This window comes from Schistocerca americana, chromosome 6 (genome assembly GCF_021461395.2).
Source record: "Schistocerca americana isolate TAMUIC-IGC-003095 chromosome 6, iqSchAmer2.1, whole genome shotgun sequence".
NCBI classification, from domain to species: Eukaryota; Metazoa; Arthropoda; class Insecta; order Orthoptera; family Acrididae; genus Schistocerca; species Schistocerca americana.
This window is the reverse complement of record NC_060124.1, coordinates 85841248-85868925: the sequence shown is the minus strand read 5'-3', so window position 1 is coordinate 85868925 and position 27678 is coordinate 85841248. Positions and strand designations below refer to the sequence as shown.

Sequence of the window (27678 nt, the reverse complement as noted above, 5' to 3'; positions counted from 1 at the left end):
AAACTGTGTAAATACGTAAACAGATGTAGATGTAGATACAAACTGAGTTTCAACAAAGTCCACTCACAGACCTAGAGGAACAATGCTTTGATTCAGTTTATTTAAGTATTTGGAAGAATATGTATGTATATGAGATGCTGCCAGCCACTGTGGCCAAGCGGTTGTAGGCGCTTCAGTCCGGAACTGCGCTGCTACTGCTACTGTCACAGGTTCGAATTCTGCCTCGGGCATGGATGTGTGTGATGTCCTTAGGTTAGTTAGGTTTAAGTAGTTCTAAGTCTAGGGGACTGATGACTTCAGATGTTAAGTCCCATAGTGCTTAGAGCCATTTGAACCATTTTAAATAAGATGCTACAGCTCTCATGAAACTTTATGTGTAGTGAGAGATTATGAACTAAAGGAAGAGTCAGGCAAAGTCAAGTACATTCTATATCAAAAACCTATGCTCAACAAGCCTAGAGGAATGCATGTTCCACTGTGCAGTGGAGTGTGGCTGATACGAAACTTCCTGGCAGATTAAAACTATATGCCAGACACACTCGAACCCAAGACCTTTGCCTTTCATGGACAAGTACCACACCACCTGAGCCACTCAAGCACAATTCATGATCCATTCTCACAGCTTTACTTCCACCAGTACCTCATCTCCTTCCTACTCAACCTCAAGTTGGAAAGGTAGGAAACGAGATATTGGCTGAAATAAAGCTGTGAGGAGGGGCCATGAGTCATGCTACGGTAGCTCAGCCAGCACTGCAGTTGCCAACTAAAGGTAAAAGTACTGGGTTTTAGTCTCAGTTTGGCATACAGTTTTAATCTGCCAGGAGGTTTCAGTCCTAGAGGAATTTTTCAGGGCCTTGATTTTGGAAAGATGAAGATTCAATGAATGGTAATGGGACAGAAATGATGACATCATACTGTTTACCTCTAGCACAAATAAATTTCGACAACAAAATTGAAAACAAGCTTGAAAATGAACTGCAAGAAAACTAAAATAATTTATAATAGACATTACAGAAAGAAAAAAATAAAAATTACCAGTGAGGTCATAGAACAAGTATATAAATTTGCTGCCAGTGTAAAGCTCTCAGCTCCAGCTGAGTGAGGTCATCAAATTGATGTAACATTTTGATGAGCATCACTCCCATCTTCTTCTGATGAAATATCAGAGATGGGATCTTGCTTATTCTTGTATAGATTCTGAAATGTGTAGGGCTGCCCACTTCCATTGCTAAAGATAAGGTGGGGATGGGGGGAGTGACCACACTTGAGCCCTGAAATGTTCAGCCAGCTTCCACCTTGTGTGTCATAGGAATGTGCCTCAGCTGGGAATACTTAGAGCCTATTGTGTTCATTAGTGGGTCCAAAGAAAAACTTAGTTGGAATTCACCATCTCAGTTGTTGAAGCCACCACTGGTCCTTAATTTTATGGCTTCCTTTGTTATGTTGCCCCAGAATACACTGGCCCTGTACAGAACTCTCACCTGTTCTAAATAAAACATATGAGTTTCTTCCAAGATGTGCTCAGCTACCACCAACTTATCTTTCTCCTCAGCTGAAAGTGCAAGGGGTATTTGGAAAGTAAGTTCCAATCAGCCCCAAATGGAAACCACTGTGAAAATTGTTTTATTTGCAACAGTTAGCTACAACTTCAAGCTACTTATCTACGTAGTCAATCATCTGAATTAGACATTTGTCATACCATTGTACCAACTTTCTAATACCCTCATCATAGAAGGCAGCCACCAGTGCTTTCTGCCAATTCTCTTCACTGGTCTACAGTTCATTGTCTTTAACAAAATGCTGTCTTCATAGATATCAGTTCATTTAAGCAGATGGTGGTGGTGGTGGTGATGATGATGATGTCTGGTTTGGGGGGTGCTCACCTGCTTGGTCATCAGCACCCGTACAAAGTCCCAATTTTTGCACAGCCCAATTTTTACACAATCCAATCTAGCCACTGTCATGAATGATGATGATGAAATGATGAGGACAATGCAAACAACCAATCCCTGGGCCAAGAAAATCCTCAACCTGGTCAGAAATCAAACCCGGGACCCCATGATCCAGTGGCAGCAATGCAAGCTACTAGACCAAGATGAGCTGCAGACCATGCGAGCAGAGATGAAGCTCAGAGTGAGCCATATATGGGCTGTATTTTGAGTAATCAAACACCTCCCACTGAAAATACTGCAGGAGCATCTTCATTGTCCCTGCAGAATGAGACCAAGAATTGTCTTGAAGAAGAATACGCATGATAGCTATGTTATGTGGGCTGCATAGCTTGAGGCAAAATTTCTCATCAGGCCGTTGTAATTTGCAGGAGATGCTATCCTTATGGGCTCATTGTGTGCTCAGAACTGAAAAGAGTGACATTATCCGATCTACAACATCCTAGAGACCCTGTCCAACACATCTGTGCAAAGCTTCATTGGATTTTCACAATGTTTTACATTGCACAACTGATCAGAACTTACTGTCCAAATAGCCCAAGCATTTGTTCCACCTTGAGTTGCACTGCTGGATGCAGCATTGTGTCTAACTTATGTAACTTAAATACCTAAACATTTTAATAGGACCTGATGAGGGGCACTTAATGAACTGTTTGAGACTGCCCAAGATAGGTTTAAGCATACCACCTGATCCACACTGAGTACTGCAGAGGCTAAGCATGTGTAGTCACACTTGATCGTTGCCCAAGTCAACTATATTTCTAATCTTCTATGGAAGTTGGAAGATTGTTTTAACACCATATGGCATAAGTATCATCACGATCTATGCTGTTGGTTGCCCTAAATGTGGAAGAAATACCAATAGGTTGTCATCTTTCCTGTGTAATTTCATAGTTGCATGTTGTAGGCATAGCTTTTAATTTGTGTGTCACTATGACCACTTCTCTGGAAGATTTCCCTCAGGTGTTTGACTTCAGTAGACAGTTTCTCATGGCTGCTTATGGCATGTGCCCTGTGAATGAGAGTCCCCAGAACATTGTTGGTTTGAGCTAGGTGGAGACAGTGAGATGCAGACTTTATTTACAATGTGTCCCAGTGTGCCCTCTTGCTTCTTCCATACCCAAACACCCAGGTAGGGGAGACATGTTTCTCTGTCTTTACAGTGAGCTCTATGGGCTCTTGTTGAAGGTAATTTGTGTGTCCAAGAAATTCATAGAGGGCCTCCCTACAATAAGGTCACCAAATGGTGGTGTCATCCAAATATCTTTAGAAGTGTTTGGATTTCAAGTGTGGGGTCTCTACAGCCATTTCCTCAAAATTTATGATATATTGATTGACTGTTCCTGATCCCAGGGGAGACTCTATAGCCACACAGTCCTCAAGCTCATAAAAATGCCTGCTGCACTGAAAGTAATTCATGGTGTAGTGAGAGTGATAGTAAAGTCTCACGGTTTGTGGCTCAAAACATTGTGCCGTCAATGCCAACATATGCTTCATGTGCATATGGGTCAATAGCGATGTTACATCAGAAGTCACCAGCAGCTTATATTTTTTTAGTTGAATATCTCCCAGTAATTTCACAAACTCATACAAATTCTTCATTTGGAGGGCACAGTACCCTAGTAAGGGCTTTATTAGATTCTCCAGGTGTTTGGCAGTCCGTACATTGATGAGCTGATAGTGTTTCCTATTGGATATAGGGGTATTCCTTCCTTGTGTTCTTTCAGAAGCACATACAAGTGAGGAGGTGCTGACGTCTAAGGTTGTACTCTTTTACCTTTCTGGCGGCAAGTCAGAGATCTACAGAAGTGCAATGTCATTTTTGTCAAAGCTGCCATAACCTTCATGAGTTTATTGTCTTGTATGCTGGGCTCTACGGTGGCATGGCGATTTTATTTTATTATTCAGCGGTAAAGATAACCAAGATACCACTGTGACACTTTGCTGAAAGATGATCAGAGTAAAACTCATGGAAATGTTGTGTCATTACAACAAACTCACTCTGCTAGAGACCTGAGAGGTTCACATTTCTTCAGTTCACTGAGAAAGATAACTAGGGCCAATAAGTTTTTATATTTATGTCAGCTGAAGTCAGTGACTGTTTGGATAGGAATGAAAAGATACAATTCAGTAAAAGCACTCTAGTATGATTTTGGTAAAGTAAACAAAGTTTTAAAAACTTATGAGATGTTTGAAAGGGCAGGTTTACAATCTATGTGTGTTAGTGTTACTAATACTGACTTGTAACGGTGATAAATAGAGTTCAATGGAAAACCATTAAAAAAAAACAAAGTTCATCGACAAATACTAGAGGGAAGTTGGGGATTTCTGAGAGACACATGGAAACAAACAAACAGATAAGGGAACTGACAAGAGTGGATCCTTTTTTTTTTCATTGCAGTATAAAGTACTGGACGAACAGCTTCTTTAACAGACACATTTTCCTGTTGTCTTAAAATTCAGAAAGTAATTCATATTCATAACATAGGAGACAAGGTAAACTTACAGAAGTACAACCAATCTCTTTATTAAATACACTTTGCTAAATTCAAAAGAAAAAAAAAAGAAAAAAAGCCTGACAGGTTAGCAAAATTTTTCAAAAAAAGCACAGTCTTCATTGAAGAGCAGCACAACTTCAGTAGAAATATATCTATGACTTGTGCCAGCTATGACTTTCTAGCAAATACTCTAGTAAAACTGAAGAAGACACAAAATAAAATTAGAATTTATTAGACTTGAGTAATGAGTTTGAAACTTCAGGCTACAAACTTCTGTCAGAGAAGCTTTAAGACATGACATTAAAGGCAATGGAAAGCCCAGGGTGGAATAACACCAATTTTAAGAAAAGGGTAGATTGGTACCATATGGAGAGAATGCACTCAGCAGCCACAGTGACCAGAGACAGTGGCATGTACTAAAATGATTCAGCTCATACTTAAATTAGAAACAAGAAGTAGAATAAAAACATGATACAGATGATATCACTAGTAAATCTCAAACCCAGAAAATGTACATAACAGAGAGTCCCTCAAGAACCCAGTCTTGGACACCTCATTTTCTTCCTATATATTAAATACCTACACATTTTAATAGGACCTAATGAGGGGCACTTAATGAACTGTTTGAGACTGCCCAAGATAGGTTTAAGTATACCACCCAATCCATATTACACTCAACACAACATGTGATAAAACATCATTTGCTTCAGAATTTATGATTAGATGAAAAAGTGTACATTATGCAAATGATGCAGTATAACTAATTAGCTTGCAAGCCTGTAAGGTGAAAGTAATTAGCCAGAAGTTGTATTTCTGAATCAGCAATTTGATAATGCAGTGAACACACAGTGCGTAGTGGGGTGATCACTCTGTTGTAGAAATAATTCAAAAGCCAAGATGGCTTACATACTGTTTACTGGATAACCGGTTTCAACACACTAAAGGTGCCATCATTGGATCTGTGAAGATATAACATGACAGGTTTGAGGGAGGGCTTACATGAGTTACACTATATACATTACTATTAGTACAGTACCACATACCTGAATGTAGCTTAACATTTATATACCATTTGGATATAACGATGCAAGAAGCAGACCAGCTGATGTAAAATCATTGTCACAAAAAATAAAAAACAACTGCTCTCATGGTCATTCTTTTCCATCAGATATGTAAAACCGAAGTCACAAGATAAAACTATTTGGTACATGATCACTGCTCAACTAACAACGGTCGGCATGAATGTGATGCCGACCTTTGTTTTGTAGGTGACATTCAGTAAGGCAATTTCTCTGTAGCTATCACAAACAAGTGGATCATTCTTCTTAAATGTGGGGCACACAATTGCAGTTTTCCATTCTGCAGGAATGGTTTCTGTCTTCCAATGTTTCTATTAATGTCTGTACTTCTAATTCCAGTTGTGGGCCTCCATTCTTTAATAACTCAGCTTATATCTGGTAGTAGTATGACATGTAGTAAAACATAATATGAACTGAAGTTTCTTTGTCAAATATCAGAAGCTGATGTGTCAAGATTATATACTTCCAACTATTAACACTTATGATAACTCTAAAATGTAGCCCACCCAGCTAGCCACGCAGCCTAATGCACTGCTTCCCGAGGTGGTCCCTGGCACAAATCTGCCCGGTGGACTGGTGTTGAAGTCCAGTGTGCTGTCCAGCCTGTGGATGGTTTTTAAGGTTGGTTTTCATCTATATCGGCAAATGTAGGCTGTTTCCCCTTATTCCGCCTCAGATACACATGAGACATTCCCAGGAGGTACACTGGGGGTGAAACAACATAATAACCCTGGGTTCGATGTTGGGCGATGGTGGGGTGGGTGGACTGCTGTGGCCTATTGTGGGATTGTGGACCACTGAGGGCTATGGTGGGATGAAGCATCTCTGTCATTTCTACATCCCTGGTTTAATATATTCATAGATACAAACATATATACATACTCTAAAATGTGCCTCCGCATCTTCTCATGACAGTGCAAATATGGTTGCTGCCAAAACAAATCAAATCCAAATGACTCCAAATTCCATCTCTATATTTTTCCTTCAAGTTATCAGGAACACTGTACTCCGATCTGACTGCTGTTTTCACAATAGCTTCTTTAATTTAATAATTTGCATAATGATGACAGATTCAGTTGGGTAGATAGCACAGTATGTGCCACCACTTTCCTAAACTAAATTAAGGCTGATTATGAGAAGTTACTTGAGACTGGTAGGCAGCTCACGATGATTTATAGATGCATCTTTGTTCAAGGTACATCATCGACTGGTTATGTGTCTACTGCTTTGGCATGACAAATGTTTTCAGATTAGGCATTATATACAGCAAATGAAAAGAAGGGATGAAAGCCATAAATTGAAGGGTTCAGGTATTTGTTCTCATTACTTTGCCCAGAACATTTGTTAGAGAAACCACTAAAATTTTAGGTCACTCTTCCAGCTATGGTGGTGTTTTAAGCAAAGAGCTAAAATGACATAACTATGTAGGCTTCCACAAGGTGTCAAGATGACTGAAATTCTTCTGGATGCTGTACCACTTCACTGCATAAAACGTAAACTAATTTAAAATATATAAACTATAATGACATTCTGGTCATGTTACAATGGCTTACCCAGGTCAAGATTGGTTTTACTAGAGGACAGGTGACCAAATTTATTGCAACCAATCAGCGTCAATACATCGTACACACATACAAAAAAGTTTTGCATCATCTCAATTCCAAGAGATCTGGAACCAGTACAGAAAATTGGAAAAGTGATCAACATTAACATCATTTCCACACTTTTTATCGCTCATGAATACGACACATTGCATGTTGTACCACTATGTAGCAAGACCTTCAGAGGTGGTGGTCCAGATTGTTGTACATACCGGTACCTCTAATACCCAGTAGCACTTTCTCCTGCATTGATGCATGCCTTTATTCATCGTGGCATACTATCCACAAGTTCATCAAGGCACTGTTGGTCCAGATTGTCCCACTCCTCAATGGTGATTCGGTGCAGGTCCCTCAGTGTGGTTGGTGGGTTATATTGTCCATAAACAGCCCTTTCCTATCCATCCCAGGTACGTCCAATAGGGTTCATGTCTGGAGAACATGCTGACCATGCTAGTTGAGTGATGTCATTACCCTGAGGGAAGTCATTCACAAGATGTGCACGATGGGGGCATGAATTGTTGTCCATGAAGACAAATGCCTTGCCAATATGCTGCAGATTTGGTTGCACTATTGGTCGGAGGGTGGTATTCACATATCATTCAGCTGTTATGGTGCCTTCCATGACCACCAACAGCATACGTCAGCCCCACTTAACGCCACCCCAAAGCAGCAGGAAACTCCACCTTGCTGCACTCACTGGACATTGTGTCAAAGGCGTTCAGCCTGACCAGGTTGCCTCCAAACACATCTTCGACAATTGTCTGGTTGAAGGCACATGGAACACTCACCGCTGAAGAGAACATGATGTCAATCCTGAGCGGTCCATTTGTCATGTTGTTGGGCCCATTTGCACTGCACTGCACGGAGTCGTGGTTTGCAAAGATAGACCTCACCATGGACGTTGAGAGAGAAGTTGCACATCATGCAGCCTATTGTACACAGTTTAAGTCATAACATGATGTCCTGTGGCTGCATGAAAAGCATTGTTCAATATGGTGGCACTGCTGTCAGGGTTCCTCTGAGCCATAATAGGTAGGTCATCCACTGCAATAGTAGCCCTTGGGCGGCCTGAGGGAGGCATGTCATCGACAGTTCCTGACTCTCTGTATCTTCTCTGTGTCCAAACAACATCGCTTTTAATTATGCCTTTCAACACTGAGTCTGGTAACCACATTCTGTTTAGTATGTATCTCAATACATTATTATTATTATTATTATTATTACTATTATTATTGTTGTTGTTGTTATTGTTATTCTATCGATGGGATTATGGAAACACCATGTCTATTACCATTAGGGAAACAGTGTAATTTGAAACCGAACATTTCACAATTAGTGGTGTTGGAATGAATCATGCAGAACAATATCTGTCAGAGTGTAACACACATTAGGTGGAACAGCATGTAGGACTGACAGCGTGTTTATACTGTATGCACTGTCCACCAGACAGGGACTACCTGCGTGTGTAACACCGCCCCCTTGATGGACTTTAATGTTCATGCGTATATATATTGAATTTATTCATAGTAAACCTCTAAACCAGTGTGGAAGACATATGGCATACACAAATGATGATTATATGGATATGCTTCTGGTCTTGGGTGCATCTGACAACCGCTCATGAATACACTGCTATATGTCCTTGTTGAAGATATCCAGATAAAAATGTGTTTTGTCATCTGGAGCTGTGCCTTTGGGAGTCAGGTTCTCTCCTTCCACTATCGCATGACAGAGGTCATCCATGCACTCGCCATACTCCAGCTACTGAAGAAGCTATTCTGGAGGTGATGCACCAAAAACCTCAACAAAGTACACATAGCGTAGCAAGGCAGCTGGATGTCTCACAACACACGGCCTTTAATGTGCTGCATGACCATTGGTTGCACCCCTACGATTATACTTTCATGCAACACCTGCATCCTGCAGATCGCCATCAGCAGATGCAATTCTGTGAATGGTTCTAACAACAACAGGAAGCCAACAATGACTTCATGAAAGCCATAATATGGTCAGATAAAGCAGCATTCACTTGTGAGGGTGTCTTCAATATGCACAATGTGCACCATTGGTGTGAGGTTAACCAGCACATCACCCATGACAGTGGATATCAAGTTTGCTTTGGTATCAATGTCTGGGACAGAATATTGGGTGACAGGTGTTTGGGCCCCTACATGTTGATTGCATTCCTCTCACACTATCCGCCTGATGAGCTGGAAGATATCCCACTATATGTTCACCAGAGGATATGGTTCCTATGTGATGGTGCACCCTCACACTCTGGAATTAATGTGAGACAGTATTTGAACAGAACATTTCCATGGAAATGGCTCAGATGTGGAGGTCCAGTTGTAAGGCCACCACATTCACCTTATCTAAATCCCCTGGATTTCTTCCTGTGGGGACACCTGAAGGAACATGTGTATTCTACCCTGTCGGCGAATGTGGAAGGGCTGGTAGCATGTGTTCATGCTGCTCTTGTTACTGTGGATGCAGCATTGCTGTGAAGGGTCCAGAGCTGTGTCATCTGACAGGACACACAATGTTTGAACATGCAGGGTGGTCACTTTGACCATCTGTTGTTCTGAGAGCAATGTACGAGAGTGTCAAAAGAAAACCTTAAATTTGTAATACCAAATCAAAATTTCACACTGTTATCCTGTAAGTTGGCAAGCGTGCTACAAACAGTGTGCAGAATGGCCTGTCAGTGGCAGCATAGTGCAGATGCACACATAAGGTCGCAGTATCAGTATAAAGATGGCCGCCCCACTTGCGACTTGCACTAGGACAGAACAGCATTCTGTTATTAGGTTTTTGCGTAGTGAAGGTGTGAAACTTATTGAAATTCATCAACGAATGAAGGTTCAGTGCAGTGATGCATGTTTGTCACAGCAGCAAGTCTATGAATGGAGTAGGAAGTTCGCAAATGGTGTGACTTCAGTGGAAGATGCTCCTCGTACAGGTCAGGCTCAACTGTGTCGTGAGTCCACAGAACATTGCAGCAGTTGAAGCCATTGTGAAGGAAAACTGCCGAGTGACACAGAATGACATTGCAGCATGTTTACAGATTAGTCATGGGTCAGCACACCACACTGTGCATGATGTGTTCCAGTTTCACAAAGTGTTTGCAAGATGGGTGCCACAGCAGCTGTCTCCTGAAATGAGAGAATGATGTGTTCATACTTGTGAAGAACTTCTTCAGCACTTTGAATGAGAAGGTGATGGCTTCCTAGCAAGAATCATTACTGGGCATGAAACCTGGGTTTACTTCCACCAACCGGAAATGAAGAGAGCGAGCAAGGAATGGCACTATTCCTCATCACAAAACCAAAGAAGTTTCGAACAGAACCATCAGCAGGGAAGGTTATGCTGACTCTCTGTTGGGATGAAAAAGGAGTCATTTTGGAGCATTACATGCCTAGAGGGACCACTGTCATCAGTGCGTCATACACAGATCTCCTAAAAAATCATCTGTGGCCTGCAATCAAATCAAAGCGACGTGGATTGCTGTCAGCAGGTGTCCTTTTGCAACATGACAATGCAAGGCCCCACACTGCCCATTCAACAATTGCAACAATCACAGACCTGCATTTTGAGTGTCTTCTTCATCCACCATACTCACCAGACCTTGCCCCAAGTGATTTCCATGTGTTTGGACCACTCAAAGACGCAATGGGAGGAAAGAAGTTCTGTTCTGATGAAGAGGTACACCACGTGGTGCATGAGTGGTTGTGTGGACTACCAAAAGAATTTTTTTGTAAAGTAATTTACGCACTTTGTAAGTGCTGGAGGACTCGCATTGAGTGTGGGGGAGATTATGTTGAAAAGAGATACAGCTTTGTACCACTTCTGCACGATAAATAATATTTTCAAAAATATTTAAGGTTTTCATTTGACTCACCCTCGTATTCTGTTCTGACAGTCATGTGGTCTTTAATAGGAAATTGTGTCTGTGAGAGACAGGTTAAGGGAAGAAACTGATCTTTAACCTTCTCATCTCAGTCAGACTAGCTATGAGCATGTCACACAGGTGTATGGAAGTCACCAAAACTTATACAGAATATGGAAGATTTATGCCCATCACACATAAAAACTATTTAATAATCATGTTAGACAATCTCTTAAATACTTAAAAATGGCAGAAAAGAGACGTTTTAAAGTTAACTAGCCTTCGAACTACCCTTTCTGGACATTAATGAAATTTTAATTATCTGAAGTGATCCCACCTACATAATAAGTCTTTCACTGGAAAACTGACTTACACATCACAGTGGAAAAATGAACAGGGAAATTTGCCAGCCATTGAATATTACATTATATCAGAGACAATCTTATGGTTTTAACCATTTGATGAAGACATTTCCAAAAAAATGTCAGTTTTCATATTCATACTATAAACCAATAATACAGCTTTAATGTTTTGTGTTTTAACACAATTTGACACACAATCTAACTGTACATTAGCTTATAAAATTTCAAAAACTACTTTCTGAAGTAGAAAAAGCATCCACCAAAAATTTATAGCAAAAATTTAAAGAATATCCTTAAGGTAACTACAATACATCAACGTCAACACAGTCTTCTTTTTCAGATTAACAATTGCCCATTCTTTCAAATATAATTTTTAACATATTACCGAAATTTTTCTTGTGATTCAAATACCTTATAATTTTGTGGTATTCACACAGCATATGAACCTTGAACTCTATGGTGCTGTCAGATCCTAATTTGTTAAGGATGTAATTAACAAAATTTCCCTGCAACCAGTACATAGTGTTATTTTTTGCTGCTGGGAAATAGTGTGCTTCAGGCCTGTGTATCAAGGACAGTGATACACTCTCAGAGGACGTCCTGGTAATCAGAGCTATTTGCTCTCGGATCCACCTCCAACTATTCCTGTGACTGCTGCAAGTGTATCTATGAATTATTGTGTCAACTAGATGGCATTGTTGACATAAATTTGTTTCACAGAGTCCGACTGCGTATAGTCTTTCATTGGTACTAACTATGTTGTTAACTATACTGCAACATGACATTTTTATATTAGACGTGAGCACATTAGAACTAATGTTTTTCTAAATCTCAGTCCAATCAATGTTTTGAAACTGTCATTCTATTTTTTCCTTCTTTCGCTTTTATTTTGTTCCCACATTATGGCTCTTGATGGTAAGTGTTGTGACTGTCTGATTTTGGCACTTACATAACTGAACTCAACGTAGAAAACACTCACATGCTGTTAACGACTTGACATTCTGCACGTCCATCAGGGGAAGCAGGCTTCAACGTTTAATGATCTCAAAAAGTTGGCTGGTTATGCTTTCTCATGATTCTCTTATTAAATTAACTTGCCTTTTGATAAAAAGTCAAGAGGCTTTATCCATTATATCAGTTAATCCTAGTCCACCATTTTTAGGATCTAAAGTGTCTACTTCAGCAGGTAGTCTCCACAAAAGGTATGTGATTTTGGACATTATTCTTCACATTATCATTCTTGGTATTGGAAGCAGCTGGGCATAAGCTTTAGCAAGGATGCACAAGTTGATATACTTTGTTCTTTGAACTTGGTTCATATATTGAGTTAAATTCTGTATAATGGCTCCTTGCACGTTATCTGCTGCAACTTTCCAATTTAAAGTCATCATTTTCATGGGGCATGGTGTCAGAGTGATCTCAAGTGTTTTATGTTGTCGGACTAATTTTGCCCACTTGACTTTGATATTATCAAAACCTCTGAGATTTGTCATCTTACTTTTTTTTTCATTTGCATTGGCTACAGATGTCCTATAGTATGTATCAATCACTATTGCTAGTGTGGTTACCGCTTCATTATTCCTTATAATGACCCCTATATGTCCAACATAGGCTCTTATACCTGTTCTATTTCTTGATCATGTTAAGCCTTTTAATCTAGCATGGACATGTCAGAGAGTAGGTTCCAATAAAATAGCAAAGAGCAACATGGACAGAGGATTTCCTTGAGGAACACCCCATTTTATTTGTATCGGCGTAGATTGTTGACAATTTGCCACTATTTTTGCATTTATTCCAGCTTCTGTGTTCTTGATCAACTGTATGACCCTATCGTTGAAACCTGTTTTCTTCAACGCCTGTAGAAGATATTCGTGATTTACTACATCGAAGGCTTTATAAAAAACCTAAAAAAAAAAAAGCACACTTTATGTTTGTTACAGAAGTTATTGCAATGATATCCCTGAATTCTGCTAGATTTTGAAAAATGGTTCTGCCTTGCCGCAGTTCTGATGTTGACTAATAATTTTATCTGTAAGGCATGAAATACTATTGTTTACTATTCTAGCTATTAATTTATAATCAGAATTTAGCAGTGAAACTGGATGAAAATTATTTAAATCTTTGTTTCCATTATTTTAGGCACAAGAACAGTTTTACTCTCCCTAAACTCAGCTGGATAATTTTACAGTGAATAACCTCATTTACAATGTCGATGATTTTCGCACCCACTATTGGCCAGTAACGGATGTAAAACTCTGCTGGCACACCATCCGGTCGTCGTAAATTTATTAGTGGTGAGGTGCACATACATGTCCTCTTCACTGACTACCTTGAGAAAACTTTCATTGTCACCTTCTGTCAGCTGTGGGGCTAGGATGTCAAGGAATTCTTCCAAGGAAGCATCACTACTTTGATTTACAGAATATAGCTCGCAACAATAGCGATATATCTCGTGCATGACATCTTGCTGGTTTCTGAGAATCGTACCATTTTTTGTATGCTTCACTAAGTGATACAGGGAAGTAGTTTCATCTTCTGACATCAAATTTGCCTTCAAATTTATTTCCAACCCTTCCATTTGATTTCTCTTGATATTAAGTAACTTGGTTGAATTTTTTGATGTCTACTATCCAAAGTGAGTAACCTGCTGATACCTGATCTTATAGATTCCTCAAAACAGAATAGTAATATTCTCTAGTGCATTTCATTTTTCTTGTGCTCTGGACACTGTATTGAACAAGAACCTTCCTCAACTTTCGCCTTGCCATTTTAACCCACCAGTCGATAGCAGTCGCATATCTATTATAAGCATGCAGGAATATTGCCCATGATTCTTTAATCAGGTCTTCTAAATCATGATTTACTAACAAGGAAATGTTCAAATTCCACTGATTCTTGAATCAGCGAACTGAGTGTCTTGTTAGACGTATGCAAGCTAAGACACTTGAATGGTCTGAAAAGTATATAGGAATGGTTTCTACTCTTGTCATGGAAGTTTCAAGATTTTTAAAATATATAATCTATCAATCCTGCTATGAGATTTTGCCATGATATAAGTGAACCCAACAATGGAGGGGTATTTGATTTCCCATATATCCTTTGATTCTCAACCTGTAACTAGTTGTTTTAGTTCACTTGAGAAATTAAAATTAGGTAACTGATCTTTTCAATTTAAAACACAATTCAAATCACCTCCAAGTAATAACTGTCTTGGACTTTCCCTTAACAAGTATATCAGTTCATTTTTGAAGAAACGTGCCCTGTCAGCTTGGTGAGAACTTCCTGAAGGTGCATACTAGTTGATAGTCACATCATAGATATTTAGGCATATTCCCCTTCCAGATTCCAGTCATTCCACCTCACTTACTGGAAACCCTTCCCTCAGCAAAACAGCTGTTCCAACACTTGTTTCATGAGACACATTTATGTGACTGACATAATCTGGAATAACTAAATCTGACATTAGAACTTCCAGTAACAGGGCAATATCAGATGCAGATTTGCACAAAATTCCTTAAATGCTAATAATTTCAAACTGGATGTAATTTTATTTATGTTTATAGTGATGACAGAGTAAGATTGTGTCTTTGCACTGTCACTATGTAGCTGTTTTGATGAACTAATTTAGTTTCCTGTGGTTCAGGGTTCAGTTAAACTATTAACACTTTTCTCGGAAGGCTGAACGTGGAATAACATTTCATCAGTTTATTAGTTACTATCCCATTTTTTTCTACTTCTGACCTTTTCTCTTGTATTGCAAGCAAACTGATTTCCTTGTAAACTTTCTGATATTTCCTCCAGTGATTCATGTAGTACCATTTTGTACCGAACATTCTTTGGGCTTGGGTAACCCTTTCTGGATTTTCCCTTCCCTTGGTTACGAGCACATTCACATTTGGTTGCATTTTTATTTTACTTCATAGCTCATATGGAGCAGCAGCAGATGCTTTTGCAATTTCTGTTGCTAGTGCCTGCCCTGCAGTGTTGACCGCGATTTCATTTTGGCCACCACTTCCTTGTTCCTTATTAATATCACTTACTTCCTGATCAAGGGAAACAAATGGAGACTGCAGTTTTGCAACCTGTTCATGAATTTGTTTACTATCAGATAGCTGCTGATCTTTGCCATCAGCTACTTCAACTGTTGTTTCTTGCAAATTAATACTGGCTAGACTCCCTTCATTTTCTGGTTCTGTGTCTTTATTATCTTTCTGATCATCAGTTTCCATTTGCATTTTGCCTTCCAGTTCCTCTGTCTCCTCATCACACTGTTTTTGATTGTGAACTGAGGGAGTTGTACAGGACAGCTCGTCCTTTGAGCAGCTATCAGTTGTCTCCAAAGGTCGTTTTTTCAGCTGCATTTCAGTGTCACAAATAGTGGTTACAGGGTTTCCCTTTGTTGTTGATGGGGGAAATAGTTGTTATCGTGAAGGAAGGCATCATCTTGGCCCGCTGTGTGGACACCCTCAACCAGTTGATCCAGGCTATTTAGTGGTAACACATCACTTAAGGTAAGTTTCTGATGCTGTATCAAATTACTTTTAAGAACAATGGTTCACCACAGACATTCCTGTCTGAAGCGGCTGGTTTCATTACATGTAGCTACCTGACCCGCATAAACAGATTGTGCATTATATCCACAAACAGTGATGTGAGAAAAGATATTTGTCTTAAGTAATGTCAGCTCTATAGATGGAAACCTTACTTTTATAATCATTTTATGCACAAAATCTACTTCATAGCCCCACCTTCCTAACACTTTATAAACAGTTGCAGCACTGAATAACTTGACAAAAACACAGTATTTTTTCCTGATCCAGTTGCCAGGTTTGGATGGTTTCAGAATTGAGGCCAATTACTGGTTTAATCCAGTCATCTATTTCCAGGGATGTTGGCTGATCTGGACAGGATTTATTGTCAAAAGCAAATACCGGAGTATTCTTCCTGAGGTTTGTAGCAATAGTTAATCCAATTAACAGCAGCACAGCCAGAAGAAGTGATTAGATCACAAGGAATATGAATGAACATGGAGATTAACGGACGGAGAGCACTCAGAGAAGAACAAGTACAGCGATGTAAACATGGAAGTGGAGTGCAGCGCAGTAGTAAACAACATCCACTCCCTAGGGTGACTGAAATGGATCTATCTGAACAGCACAACTAAATATGTGCTGTTAGAGGTAGCTACCATGCATTTGGTTACAGTGTTGCCATATTGCCACTCTTTAATGTCCTTTTTCTGCCGGGTGTAATCACCGGACAAAATTTTGTGAGAGACATTTTTTTTATCACTGGTATGTGAGGAGTTGCAATGCAAAGTCCAAGTGTACAAATTTTGCTTCACCCTACATATGTGGTCTCCTTTATAGATGAGTTACACTTTCCTAGAATTCATCCAAAAAACTGAAGTTGACCAATTGTCTTTCCTACTTCACATCTTATGTGCACATCCCATTTCATAATGCATCAGCTTCTCTACATTTTGTAAATTTTAATTTCATCATCAAAACTGTACAAAATTAATAATGCTTTATTTTGGAAGTTATTGTTAAAATTCTATGAAAAGTGATGCAGTAAGGCTGCGAGTTAGTTGCTGAGTTGTTGTTTTGTCAGTCAGATTTGAAGTTACTTTTGGAAGTCAAAGAGATCAGTGACATCTTTCTGTGTTTTGTTTACATGATGAGTGTGCAGTTTGGACATCAATTAATGTGAATAAAAATTTGTGAAGCCTGAAAATTTCCCATTCATTCATCAATGGACCAGGCAGAAAAAACTTAAGTAACATTCAACATGAATAGTTACATTTGGTGGAGTTGAGCTGGGATTGATGTTTGAAATGTGGAAATACGTTTAACAAGTGACTGTTTCAGGTGAATGTGAGACGAATGCCAAACATAAATTCTCTGGAAAAACTTTGTGTTTTGGACGCACAGAATGAATGGAAAGAGTTGGTGTGGATAAAAAGGACCAAATTCTCCGACAGCACTGTCTACCATCAGATGAATAACAGTTTATGTTTTTAATTAAATAGTTTTGTGACAGTAACAAATGTTTGTGTGGGAAGTTTGTGTATTTTGTAAGTTACCATGGCCAATAACAACAAGGTAAACACTTTGGATCTAGGAGCAAGTATCAGTGAACTATCACCCAATAGTTATCAAAGTGTAGATCGAAGCTTTGGTGGAGAGGGTTCCAGTGAAAAAGTCGCCACAAGTACTCCAATTGCACAGGAAAGTGTAGGAGGAGATGATTTGTTAATGTTATTAATGCAGCATATGAAGGAAGTGAAGGAACAGATCGGACAGATTAGACAAGACGCGAAGAAATAGATGGGACAGATTAAGGATATTGCTCAACAGGGTCACAGTTAAGTCAGCAATTCAGCGAACAAATTGCGGAATTAAAGAATACTGTTACTGAAAATACTAATCATATTAGGGAAATCCAGGAGGGTTTGGCAGCACTAAGAATTACTATTGAGACAGGACGGGGTGAACTCAATACTTGTTTAGGAGCAGTACGACGAAGATTAGAGATATTAGAAACTAATTTCACACAAGAGTTGTCCAAAAATGAGGAGAGATTCAAAAAACTAGATAAACCTGTAGAAGTAGAAAATTCTAAACTTAAAGTAGAGGTTGTTCAGACTAGGGGACTGTTAGAAGAGAAAGTAGAAGCTTACAAAAGGAACTCTGAGCTAAAACTTACAGACATTTCCAATCAAATAAGTAATGTAGAACTAAAGTATGACAAAAAATAGATTTGTGTAAAAGCAATGTTGTAGATTTAAGTAAGAATGTTGTAGAACTACAAGATGGTGTAGCTCAAAGGAATTTTGTTAGCAATATTAATTGTTTATGGTGTGGCATACCTTCAAAATGCTTTCCAGGAGAAGGTAAATTGTATCCTGTTGATTTTTTACAGCATTGTCGAGATAATTTTAGTAATGACATGACAGACAATGTTGAAATTAAATTCGTTAAGAGATTTTTGGATAAGAGAAGCAATCTCATGGGCCAATCAGAATGTTAATTGTACTATGTCATATGATTAATTCAAAAGAAAGTTCATAAATAAGTTTTGGTCAGAACCTTAGCAAGCTAGTATTAAGAGTGAGCTTTTGAATGGTCAAATGTATAGGGAAGGTGATGGTAGCTTGAAGTGTTTCTGTGAAAATCAATTGAGGAAGTTAGTGCACTTAGACAAACCTTTTGATGAACTAATACAAATAGATGCCTTAAAAAGGAGACTACCAAAAACAGTACAGTGGGAGTTGATTTATGGACCAGACAACTCCATAGATCAGTTCTTGAGATATGTAGATAAGTTGGATTGAGCCTTTGAGAGAAATGAGGTAATGGCAGATTTGGCAATCAACCATCTGGGAAGGGGGGGGGGGGGGGGGGAAATCAGAACAGGAATCAAGGTAGGAGTGATAATAGATGGCTCAACCATAGAAATGGGAATGGAAACAGAGGATATGACAACAGGGAGAGACCTTGGGAGAATAATAACAGACAATTGGACAATCACCACTCAAGACAATGCAATTTAAACTGACGGATGCTTCATTGGGAGCCTGTCAGTTTGGGACGAGAAATAAGTACCGAAATCAGGCTAAACACCACCGGCCTAGGGACATCAAAAATAATTACTGACGATAGAGTAATCAAAGATATTGGAGTGGAAATGACAGAACTAGCGTGAGAAGAGCACATAAGATTAGCAAATCACAGTTTGACAGTAAATTCTGCAAAAGTATGAATGAAAGTGTTGAAGATAGAAGAAATAGCATCTGTAAGAATGTTGAAGAGGTTCTGTTAGAGGAGGAAACTATCTCAAGTCTATATAATCAGTATGGCAAAGAAGTTTGTGAAGAAAATGTTGGTTCTGATGATAATCCTGATGAGTTTGTATGAGGTAAATTACTGGAGGAAGAATCTATCACTGTTAAGCACTTAAGTGATGATACTTGTACTGGTACTTGTCAACAATTCCGATGATCATTGTAAAGATGTTGCAGAAGTGTCTAGTATTGGAGATGATAGCTTGTGTGATAATGTTGATAGTGAAAGTGTTAGTAGTTATGATGAATGGGAGGAAGAATTAGACGGCATGGTGTATAGGAAGGTTAAAGAAGATTTAATTAATGATGAAGAAGATAATGTTAGTACTATTTGTGAAGAATATGAGAACCAGATTGTACAAGTGGAAACTGGGAAGGTATCATCAGATAAGGGACATGAGGATAGACATTACGATTTAGATGTGATGCTAGAAATGTTATGGGATACTTACAAGGGTTATAGTGACAGTGACAGAGTAAAAAGGATCATCAAGATTATTTGTGAAGAACTGCATTCCAACTGGGAAGGTAGAAACAATCAGCAGGCTTAGAGTGAGATCAGTTCTGGGAAAAGTAGACAGTGTGCAAAAGAGGAACATGACATCAAGCAATCATCTGATGTACCTCTAAGTAAAATTCAGACAGGTAAGAGAAACTGTGCAGGCAAAAATGGTATAAACAACTTGGACTTTAGAGAGACTGAGAATGATTTGTTGCATGAAGATGAGGAAAGCAGGAAAGAAAAAGTTTTGGGTTGCCCGTATATATGTATAAAAGTTCCAAATTATGAATGAGTTTGCCTATTAGACATGGGTAATCCTGTCTGTGCCATTTCTGAAAAATTTTGAGACCAGATAAGATGTAGTGCTGACTTTAAGGAATATCCTGTTATTGGAATCAGAATTAAGGGAGTAACTGGTAGGCACAGCAAAGTTGACAACAGGCAAGCCTTAATATCTTTCACCATTAATGATGTGTAGTATAACCAAGGATGTTTTGTAGTATCTGACCTCAATGAAAATATTTTGTTTGGAATGAAGTAGATGCAAGGAGTAAATGCAGATTTTGACTGGAATAACAAAAAGTTAACGCTTACCAACCCAAAGACAGATGTAACACATGTGACTGAACTAATCACCCAAAACTGCCTAGAGAACAATTTCCAAATAAGAAGAGTGATTTGTGCAAATGAGAAGATTGATGTTAATGAGGAAGACAATGAAGAAGAATGCAATGAAGACAAGTATGCTGAATTAGTGGCCACCAAACTAAAAGAAGCTGGAAGTCTAGATAAAGAACAGACAGATCAATTAGGTAGTTTGTTGTAGGAATACAAAGATGTGTTTAGTGAGAAACCTGAAAAAGTGAAAATCTATGAATGTAGACTTAATCTAAAACCACATGAACCATTTTTTATCAAACCATACGGAGTAAGTGTCAAACACCAAGAAAAAATAAGATGATGTAAAAGCCCTCAGGAGCAAACAACTTTGTGTCAAATATGTGGTGAGCACTAGGTCTGTGAGCTATGTAGCATTCTATTTTCTTCTTTTTAGTTTTGGATGCTACATCTTTTACTCATCTATAAACCTGTAATGAAGTTATCTCTTACTGAAAATGCTATGCATTCTCTGTAATATAAGTTTTCTGTATGTAATATGACTATTGAGTGACATTATTTGAGGAATAATTTTAAAATGTAAACAGCACACTAAATTTGACTTTCCTGCAATAGTGACTGACCTGTTATTGTAGCTATACTCTGTAGAGCATGTATTTGATTTGTGGGTGTTTCTTTGAGAGTTACAGGCATGGTCATGATTTCATGAATTTTCTAATGAGATGAACCAATGAACAATGGTAAAAATGTACATGTGTTACTAAATGGACAAATTGCACTGTGACAAAAGATATTTTGTGAAAAGTTTGTTATTACATGATGGTGTAATGATGAGCAGTCTGTGAGCTTGTTTGATATGATAAAGAGTTAAATGAGATCTGGAGGGGAGGGGTGGGGGGGGGGGGGGGAGGAATCAAATATACTGTATAGTGGAATATACTGAAATATTAATGAAAAAGAAAGGATAACTATATAATTAATTTTTGGTTCATTGACTTTAATCTGTATATAGCTAAATCTTTACAGTTTAGAGATGATTAATTTGTATGATTTTGTTTGTAAATATGCTAATAGTGTAGGGTAACATGTGAATGCTTTTGATATATTCATACCTGATGTGACCTTAATTGTAACCTACACAAGTACCTTGAGTAATGAGTTTATCCCTGTTCCTACCTAGAGAACTGTATCCAAGATCCTTACCTGACCTGGAAGTGAAAATTAAAAAACTGTGAAACTAATAGTGGACTGTGCTATTGCACCGCAGAGATTGCCAGAAAAAGAGGGGTTGCAAACACGAGATAGACAGTGCAAAAGGACTGATGATTGTGAGCTGCTAATTCCTTAAGATGTGCAATATGAACCAGTGACTGGGGTGACAGCTAAGAAAAGAAAACTTTTTTGATCTTTTGGATTGCTTGTATGTATTTAGTAGCCATTCGTATTCATACAAGTAATACTCGTAAGAGTGGCGGGGGGGGGGGGGGGGGGGGGAGGAGGTTCTCTTTTTATATGCATCCGGATAGTTATCAGACAATTAAGTGCTCCCTAAGGCCTTGTATGTATGTCTCTATATATATATATATATATATATATATATATATATATATATATATAATAGAGGGAAACTTCCACGTGGGAAAATGTCTGCTTGTGTCTGTGTATGTGTGGATGGATATGTGTGTGTGTGCGAGTGTATACCTGTCCTTTTTTCCCCCTAAGGTAAGTCTTTCCGCTCCCGGGATTGGAATGACTCCTTACCCTCTCCCCTTAAAACCCATATCCTTTTGTCTTTCCTTCTCCTTCCCTCTTTCCTGACGAGGCAACCATTGGTTGCGAAAGCTAGAATTTTGTGTGTATGTTTGTGTTTGTTTGTGTGTCTATCGACCTGCCAACGCTTTTGTTTGGTAAGTTTATATATATATATATATATATATATATAATGGAAGGAAACATTCCACGTGGGAAAAATTATATATAAAAACAAAGATGAGGTGACTTACCGAACAAAAGCGCTGGCAGGTCAATAGACACACAAACACACACACAAAATTCAAGCTTTCGCAACAAACTGTTGCCTCATCAGGAAAGAGGGAAGGAGAGGGGAAGACGAAAGGAAGTGGGTTTTAAGGGAGAGGGTAAGGAGTCATTCCAATCCCGGGAGCGGAAAGACTTACCTTAGGGGGAAAAAAGGACAGGTATACACTCGCACACACGCACATATCCATCCACACATACAGACACCTGTATGTGTGGATGGATATGTGCGTGTGTGCGAGTGTATACCTGTCCTTTTTTCCCCCTAAGGTAAGTCTTTCCGCTCCCGGGATTGGAATGACTCCTTACCCTCTCCCTTAAAACCCACTTCCTTTCGTCTTCCCCTCTCCTTCCCTCTTTCCTGATGAGGCAACAGTTTGTTGCGAAAGCTTGAATTTTGTGTGTGTGTTTGTGTTTGTTTGTGTGTCTATCGACCTGCCAGCGCTTTTGTTCGGTAAGTCACCTCATCTTTGTTTTTATATATAATTTTTCCCACGTGGAATGTTTCCTTCCATTATATATATATATATATCATTCTGTCATTTTTGATATTCATTGCAAAGGCGTGTGGAATGTTCTGGAAGGTCATGCGTTGTCATAATTATCGGTGGATTGTTGTCATTGATAAAATTATGTACATATACTAAATTAAGTAACTAATCAAGAAGTTGAAGTAATAAGTCCTTAGAAATTAACTAGAGACTGCAGAGATGTTAGCATGAAAATCAGTGCTTCTAATTAACAAAATTGCAATCTAAAAATCCAGTAACATTAGACCTCACTATCTTGAGAAAATGCTTAAAAGTTATTGGCAAGCAATGTATTTTCATTTGTTATTTATTTTTATGTCTTCCTCTGTTATTAATATTCCTTGTAATTACATTTCTAATTAACTGTCCAACTGTTTACATCTCACTGTTTTCCAAATTCCAGAATTTGAGCTCTTATTTGTATGTTCTGTGTATCTAATCAGATGAAGCACAAGCCCTGTACTATCATTACATGTTAGTAACCAAATCCAAACTGTAATTATTTATGTAACTAAAATAATATGAGAGACATTATTTTAATTAAACTTCAGAATGATTATCTTATGGCTGTAACATCAGTTTCTTTACATTTAGTAAATTTTAATTATAACATCAACATTGTACAAAATTAATAATGCTTTATTTTGGAAGTTATTGTTAAAATTCTTTAAAAAGCGATGCAGCGAGGCCACGAGTTAGTTGTTGAGTTGTTGTTTTGTCAGTCAGATTTGAAGTTACTTTTGGAAGTCAAAGAGATCAGTGAACTCTGTCTGTGTTTTGTTTACATGACGAGTGTGCAGTTCGGACGTCAATTAATGTGAATAAAGATTTGTGAAGCATGAAAATTTCCCATTCATTTATCAATGGACCAGGCATAAGAAACTTAAGTTAAATAACATTCAACATGAATTGTTACAAGAGGAAGCTGCCTCTCGTCATACCAAACAGGTATTCCTTCTAAGTCATCCTATAACCTACAATGATTCAATGATGAGACTCTCCCATATACCACTGTGTTATCAGGAAACAGTCACAGATAGCTGCTCACTCTCTCTGTAAGATCATCCATTCTCTGTCTCAGGTCTGAAAGTACCTGCTGATCATTTTCCATCCAGGGCAACACACTGTGTTATATTACATAAAAAGTTTTTGAGGCCTTCACATATTTGAGAACCTATTCCATATGTTCAGGCCTTCATTAACAGTCCGCAGTGGGAGCACTGTGTCAAATGCTTCCCAGATATCTAGGAATGTGGAATCTGCCAGTAGCCCTTGATTCATGGTACACAGGATAATGTGCAAGAAAAGGACAAGCTAGGTTACACAAGAGTGATACTTTCTAAATTTGTGCTGATTTGTTGACAGAAACTTTTGCATCTGAAGGAAGTATATTGTATTGGAACTTAGAATATGCTAAATAATTCTACAGCAAACTGATGTTAAGGATATTGGTCTGCAATTTTACAGGTTGGTTCTTTCATCCTTCTTATAAAAAGGAGTCATGTGTGATTTTTTCCATTGCTTCAAACTTTGTGCTCAGTGAGAGATTCATGACAAATGCAAGGTAAGTAAAGGACCAATGCTGAAGAAACCTTCTTGTATTTCAGTTTCTATGGTTGTGTTCTAGTATGTGTGGTGTAGCTGCTTTTTCATGCTTCTTTCTTAGGCATCTTTCAGTTTACCAACATTCTCCTGGTTCTAAGCTGGTTTGGCACTATTACCCCATTGCTTTGTTATTCCTGGAGTGGTTTTGATATTTTGCACCCATGGGCTGATAGTTGACGTTCCATTCATACTACATCATTTCATACCTTGCAGCTGGTCAAATAGCTGAATAAACTATTGATTCTGTTGATTGTAGGATCAGCACTCTTTGCAGAACTTTTGATTCCAATGTCACACATAATATAAGCAGTACTTTCATTTTTCCACATCATCTACTCATTTATAGTACAAATATTACTTTCATATCTACTCTAAATGTGTGAAAACTCAACAAATAAGAGTATTAAGTAAGATGGTTTCATATATATATCAATAATGTGGTTACATACCCTGTCATAAAGTGAGAAGACTCGCTCTATGTCATCTTTTGTAAGTTTGGTGGCTCCCTGAAAGTAAACAATATGACATAATATTATAGTTTTACACTTGTTACATGACTGTATTCACTGATATTTCATTAATAGTAGAAAATGTAACTAATATTGAAAGTGGACTATTAAACAAGACTCTGAAAAGATTCTGTGAATGACGAGTAATGAGAATTTTTATGAGGATAACACAGGAGAGGAAAATCAGTACTTATGGCTAAATTTTATGGCAGTGTTTTAATTACAGAGATGTATTATGTTCATTCCCACATTCTAACTTCAAAATTCATATGCTATGATTTGAATTCCATCCCAGATGAATTCCACAAGAATTATACAATACAGAAACATGAACAGCCTAAGATAGAAACAGTCAAGCATGGTTTATTCTTTTAAGTGAAATTTGCTTGGAATATACAACATAGTATGCATTTTTTTAAGAGTAGTGGACAACTTTACTGTGGTAGAGATCATTCAGGTACAGTTAGGTGTATAGGGACAGTGAAATGAAAGAGGATGGCATTAAAATGTTATGTGAAGATACTAACAAAAAGATTATTTCTTTAACTGTAAAGACATGTTTAGTTTGCAGGTAAATTATTTAATTATCAACTTACAGCAATCTTGGATTACTGATAGTTACATCACACACTGACATACATATCCTCATCTATTACAAAATAATTTTCTTCATTATCTTTCTTCACACCTCCAAAAATATGAAAGAAATACAACAAATGTCTGTGTTACAAGGATGATGAAGTAAAAATGCATTGGAGTAGAGTAAAGAAACATTATTTTGTTACATAATGACACTTCTCTTCACATTTTGTAAGTGTGATGTGATCTGCTTCAGAGTAAAGGCAAACAACATGATAGTTTACATATGGTTGCATAAATTAGTGAGAACAAAAAGTCAAGTATGAGTGTGTGTGTGTGTGTGTGTGTGTGTGTGTGTGTGTGTGTGATAGAGATAGAGAGAGAGAGAGAGAGAGAGAGAGAGAGAGAGAGAGAGAGAGAGAGAGAGATCCCCTGTACTCCTGAATTACTTACGTTCTGCCAGAACATTCCCTACTATTGTAACTGAATTAAATATTCTTGCTTGGACCTGCTATTGTTACTGTCTAATTTATTTATTTAACCATTTTCCATAATATGTAGTAGTGTTTAAAAGGTGCTATTGCAATAGACTTAACATCTAGTGTTTACAGCAGTAAAAGTCATGTTTATATGTACATATTATAAAAATTATAAATTACACATACTGAGTTACATGCAGCCACTTACTGAATATAGGCATTGGTACTGTAGATATTCTCTAATAGATGTTTTAAAACATTTATATTTAATATATACATTAAATCATCAGGCAACTTGCTGAACATAGCCTGTACTGCCTGACACCAACACGTATTTGCTGGGACTGCATGTAAGACTCCTTTTAATCTTGTATTGTGACCATGTATGTTTCTCTTATTCTCACTACTACCATTGCCAATTATATTTTTTTAAACTTATGTAGGTGAGTTGATAATATACAAGTCCATAATATACATGTGTGGCGTAGAGCGCCATAAATATCGATAGTTGTTCTGTGCGTAAGTGTGCTATCTTTGAGGAGAGGGCTTTGGAGAGGATGTTGGACGCTAATGGCAGTTAGCCTCCGGACTTGTATCTGTGTAGAAGCTAAGTGTGAATAAATCTGTATCTGAGAGAATACTAACTGTTTACCTACAACTATTCCATATTCCCTCACTGGTGACCCCGTTTTTTGTGTAATACGTGTCCGAGTTACTGCCCGAAGGTTATTTACGCGCCTACCGCGTCGGGTTTCTCCACGATCGCGAGGGCCTTTGTTCAGCTCCAGACAATGGCCTTTCAGCACTCACCGCCGCCCAGATTTCAGCAACATCTCTCCAGCACTCCTGCCATTGTAGTGGACATGCCGCAAGAATCTTCGGAATCCTTCAGCCAGAACATGCAGTAGAATTCATCGAGTGCCGCCAGTTTCTTTCAACCTCCAATGCTCATGGACTCTGGCTTTGTCAGCCTAGACCTTCCTACGTGTTCTCCACAGAGTGTTGATCAGAACAGTTAATTATTACCGAAAACATTTTCCAGCCGCTTCTGCGGTGCAGGCTCCTCTCACAGATGCTCTCGCTGGCCCACAAACTTCTGGCACCCGCCATGTACCATAGACACCAGACATGGACAAGGCATTTAACGAACTCAAACAGCTGTTGGCCTCTGCTGTCACTATTGCTCACCCACATGTGCATGCCACAATGTTTATCACTACTGAAGCTAGTCACAATGCTATCGGCTCAGTACTGAGTCAGACATACAACGATGTTACAACCCCCCTGCAGTTTTTTTCAAAAAAGCTAAACAACGCGCAGAAGAAATACTCAGCATTCAACAGAGAATTACTTGCAGTTTACGAGGCCATAAGACACTTCAGAACTGATGTTGAGGGACGAGATTTCTATGTGCTCACTGATCACAGGCCGTTGGTTCCTGCCATAAAAAATCCTGCGGCTGATCCACCCCCACGACCCTTTCGTCACATCGATTACATCTTGCAATTTACAAATGACATTCGCTAGATCCGAGGAGCGGACAATGTGGTTGCTGATTTTCTCTTGCGTGTTGGTGCTGTCACAACCTTAATTGACTT

The 27678-nt window shown here is 38.5% G+C and overlaps 1 protein-coding gene across 2 annotated transcripts in view; it reads right to left on the bottom strand.

Moving 5' to 3' along the window:
* The window catches only part of LOC124619434 (calbindin-32), a 747279-nt gene that overhangs the window by 12301 nt on the left and 707300 nt on the right, over positions 1 to 27678 (bottom strand). For both annotated transcript variants that reach the window (XM_047145810.1, XM_047145811.1), the window contains one exon: positions 24963 to 25019. In XM_047145810.1, coding sequence (XP_047001766.1) covers positions 24963 to 25019 — 57 coding nt within the window. The remainder of the gene's footprint in view (positions 1 to 24962; positions 25020 to 27678) is intronic.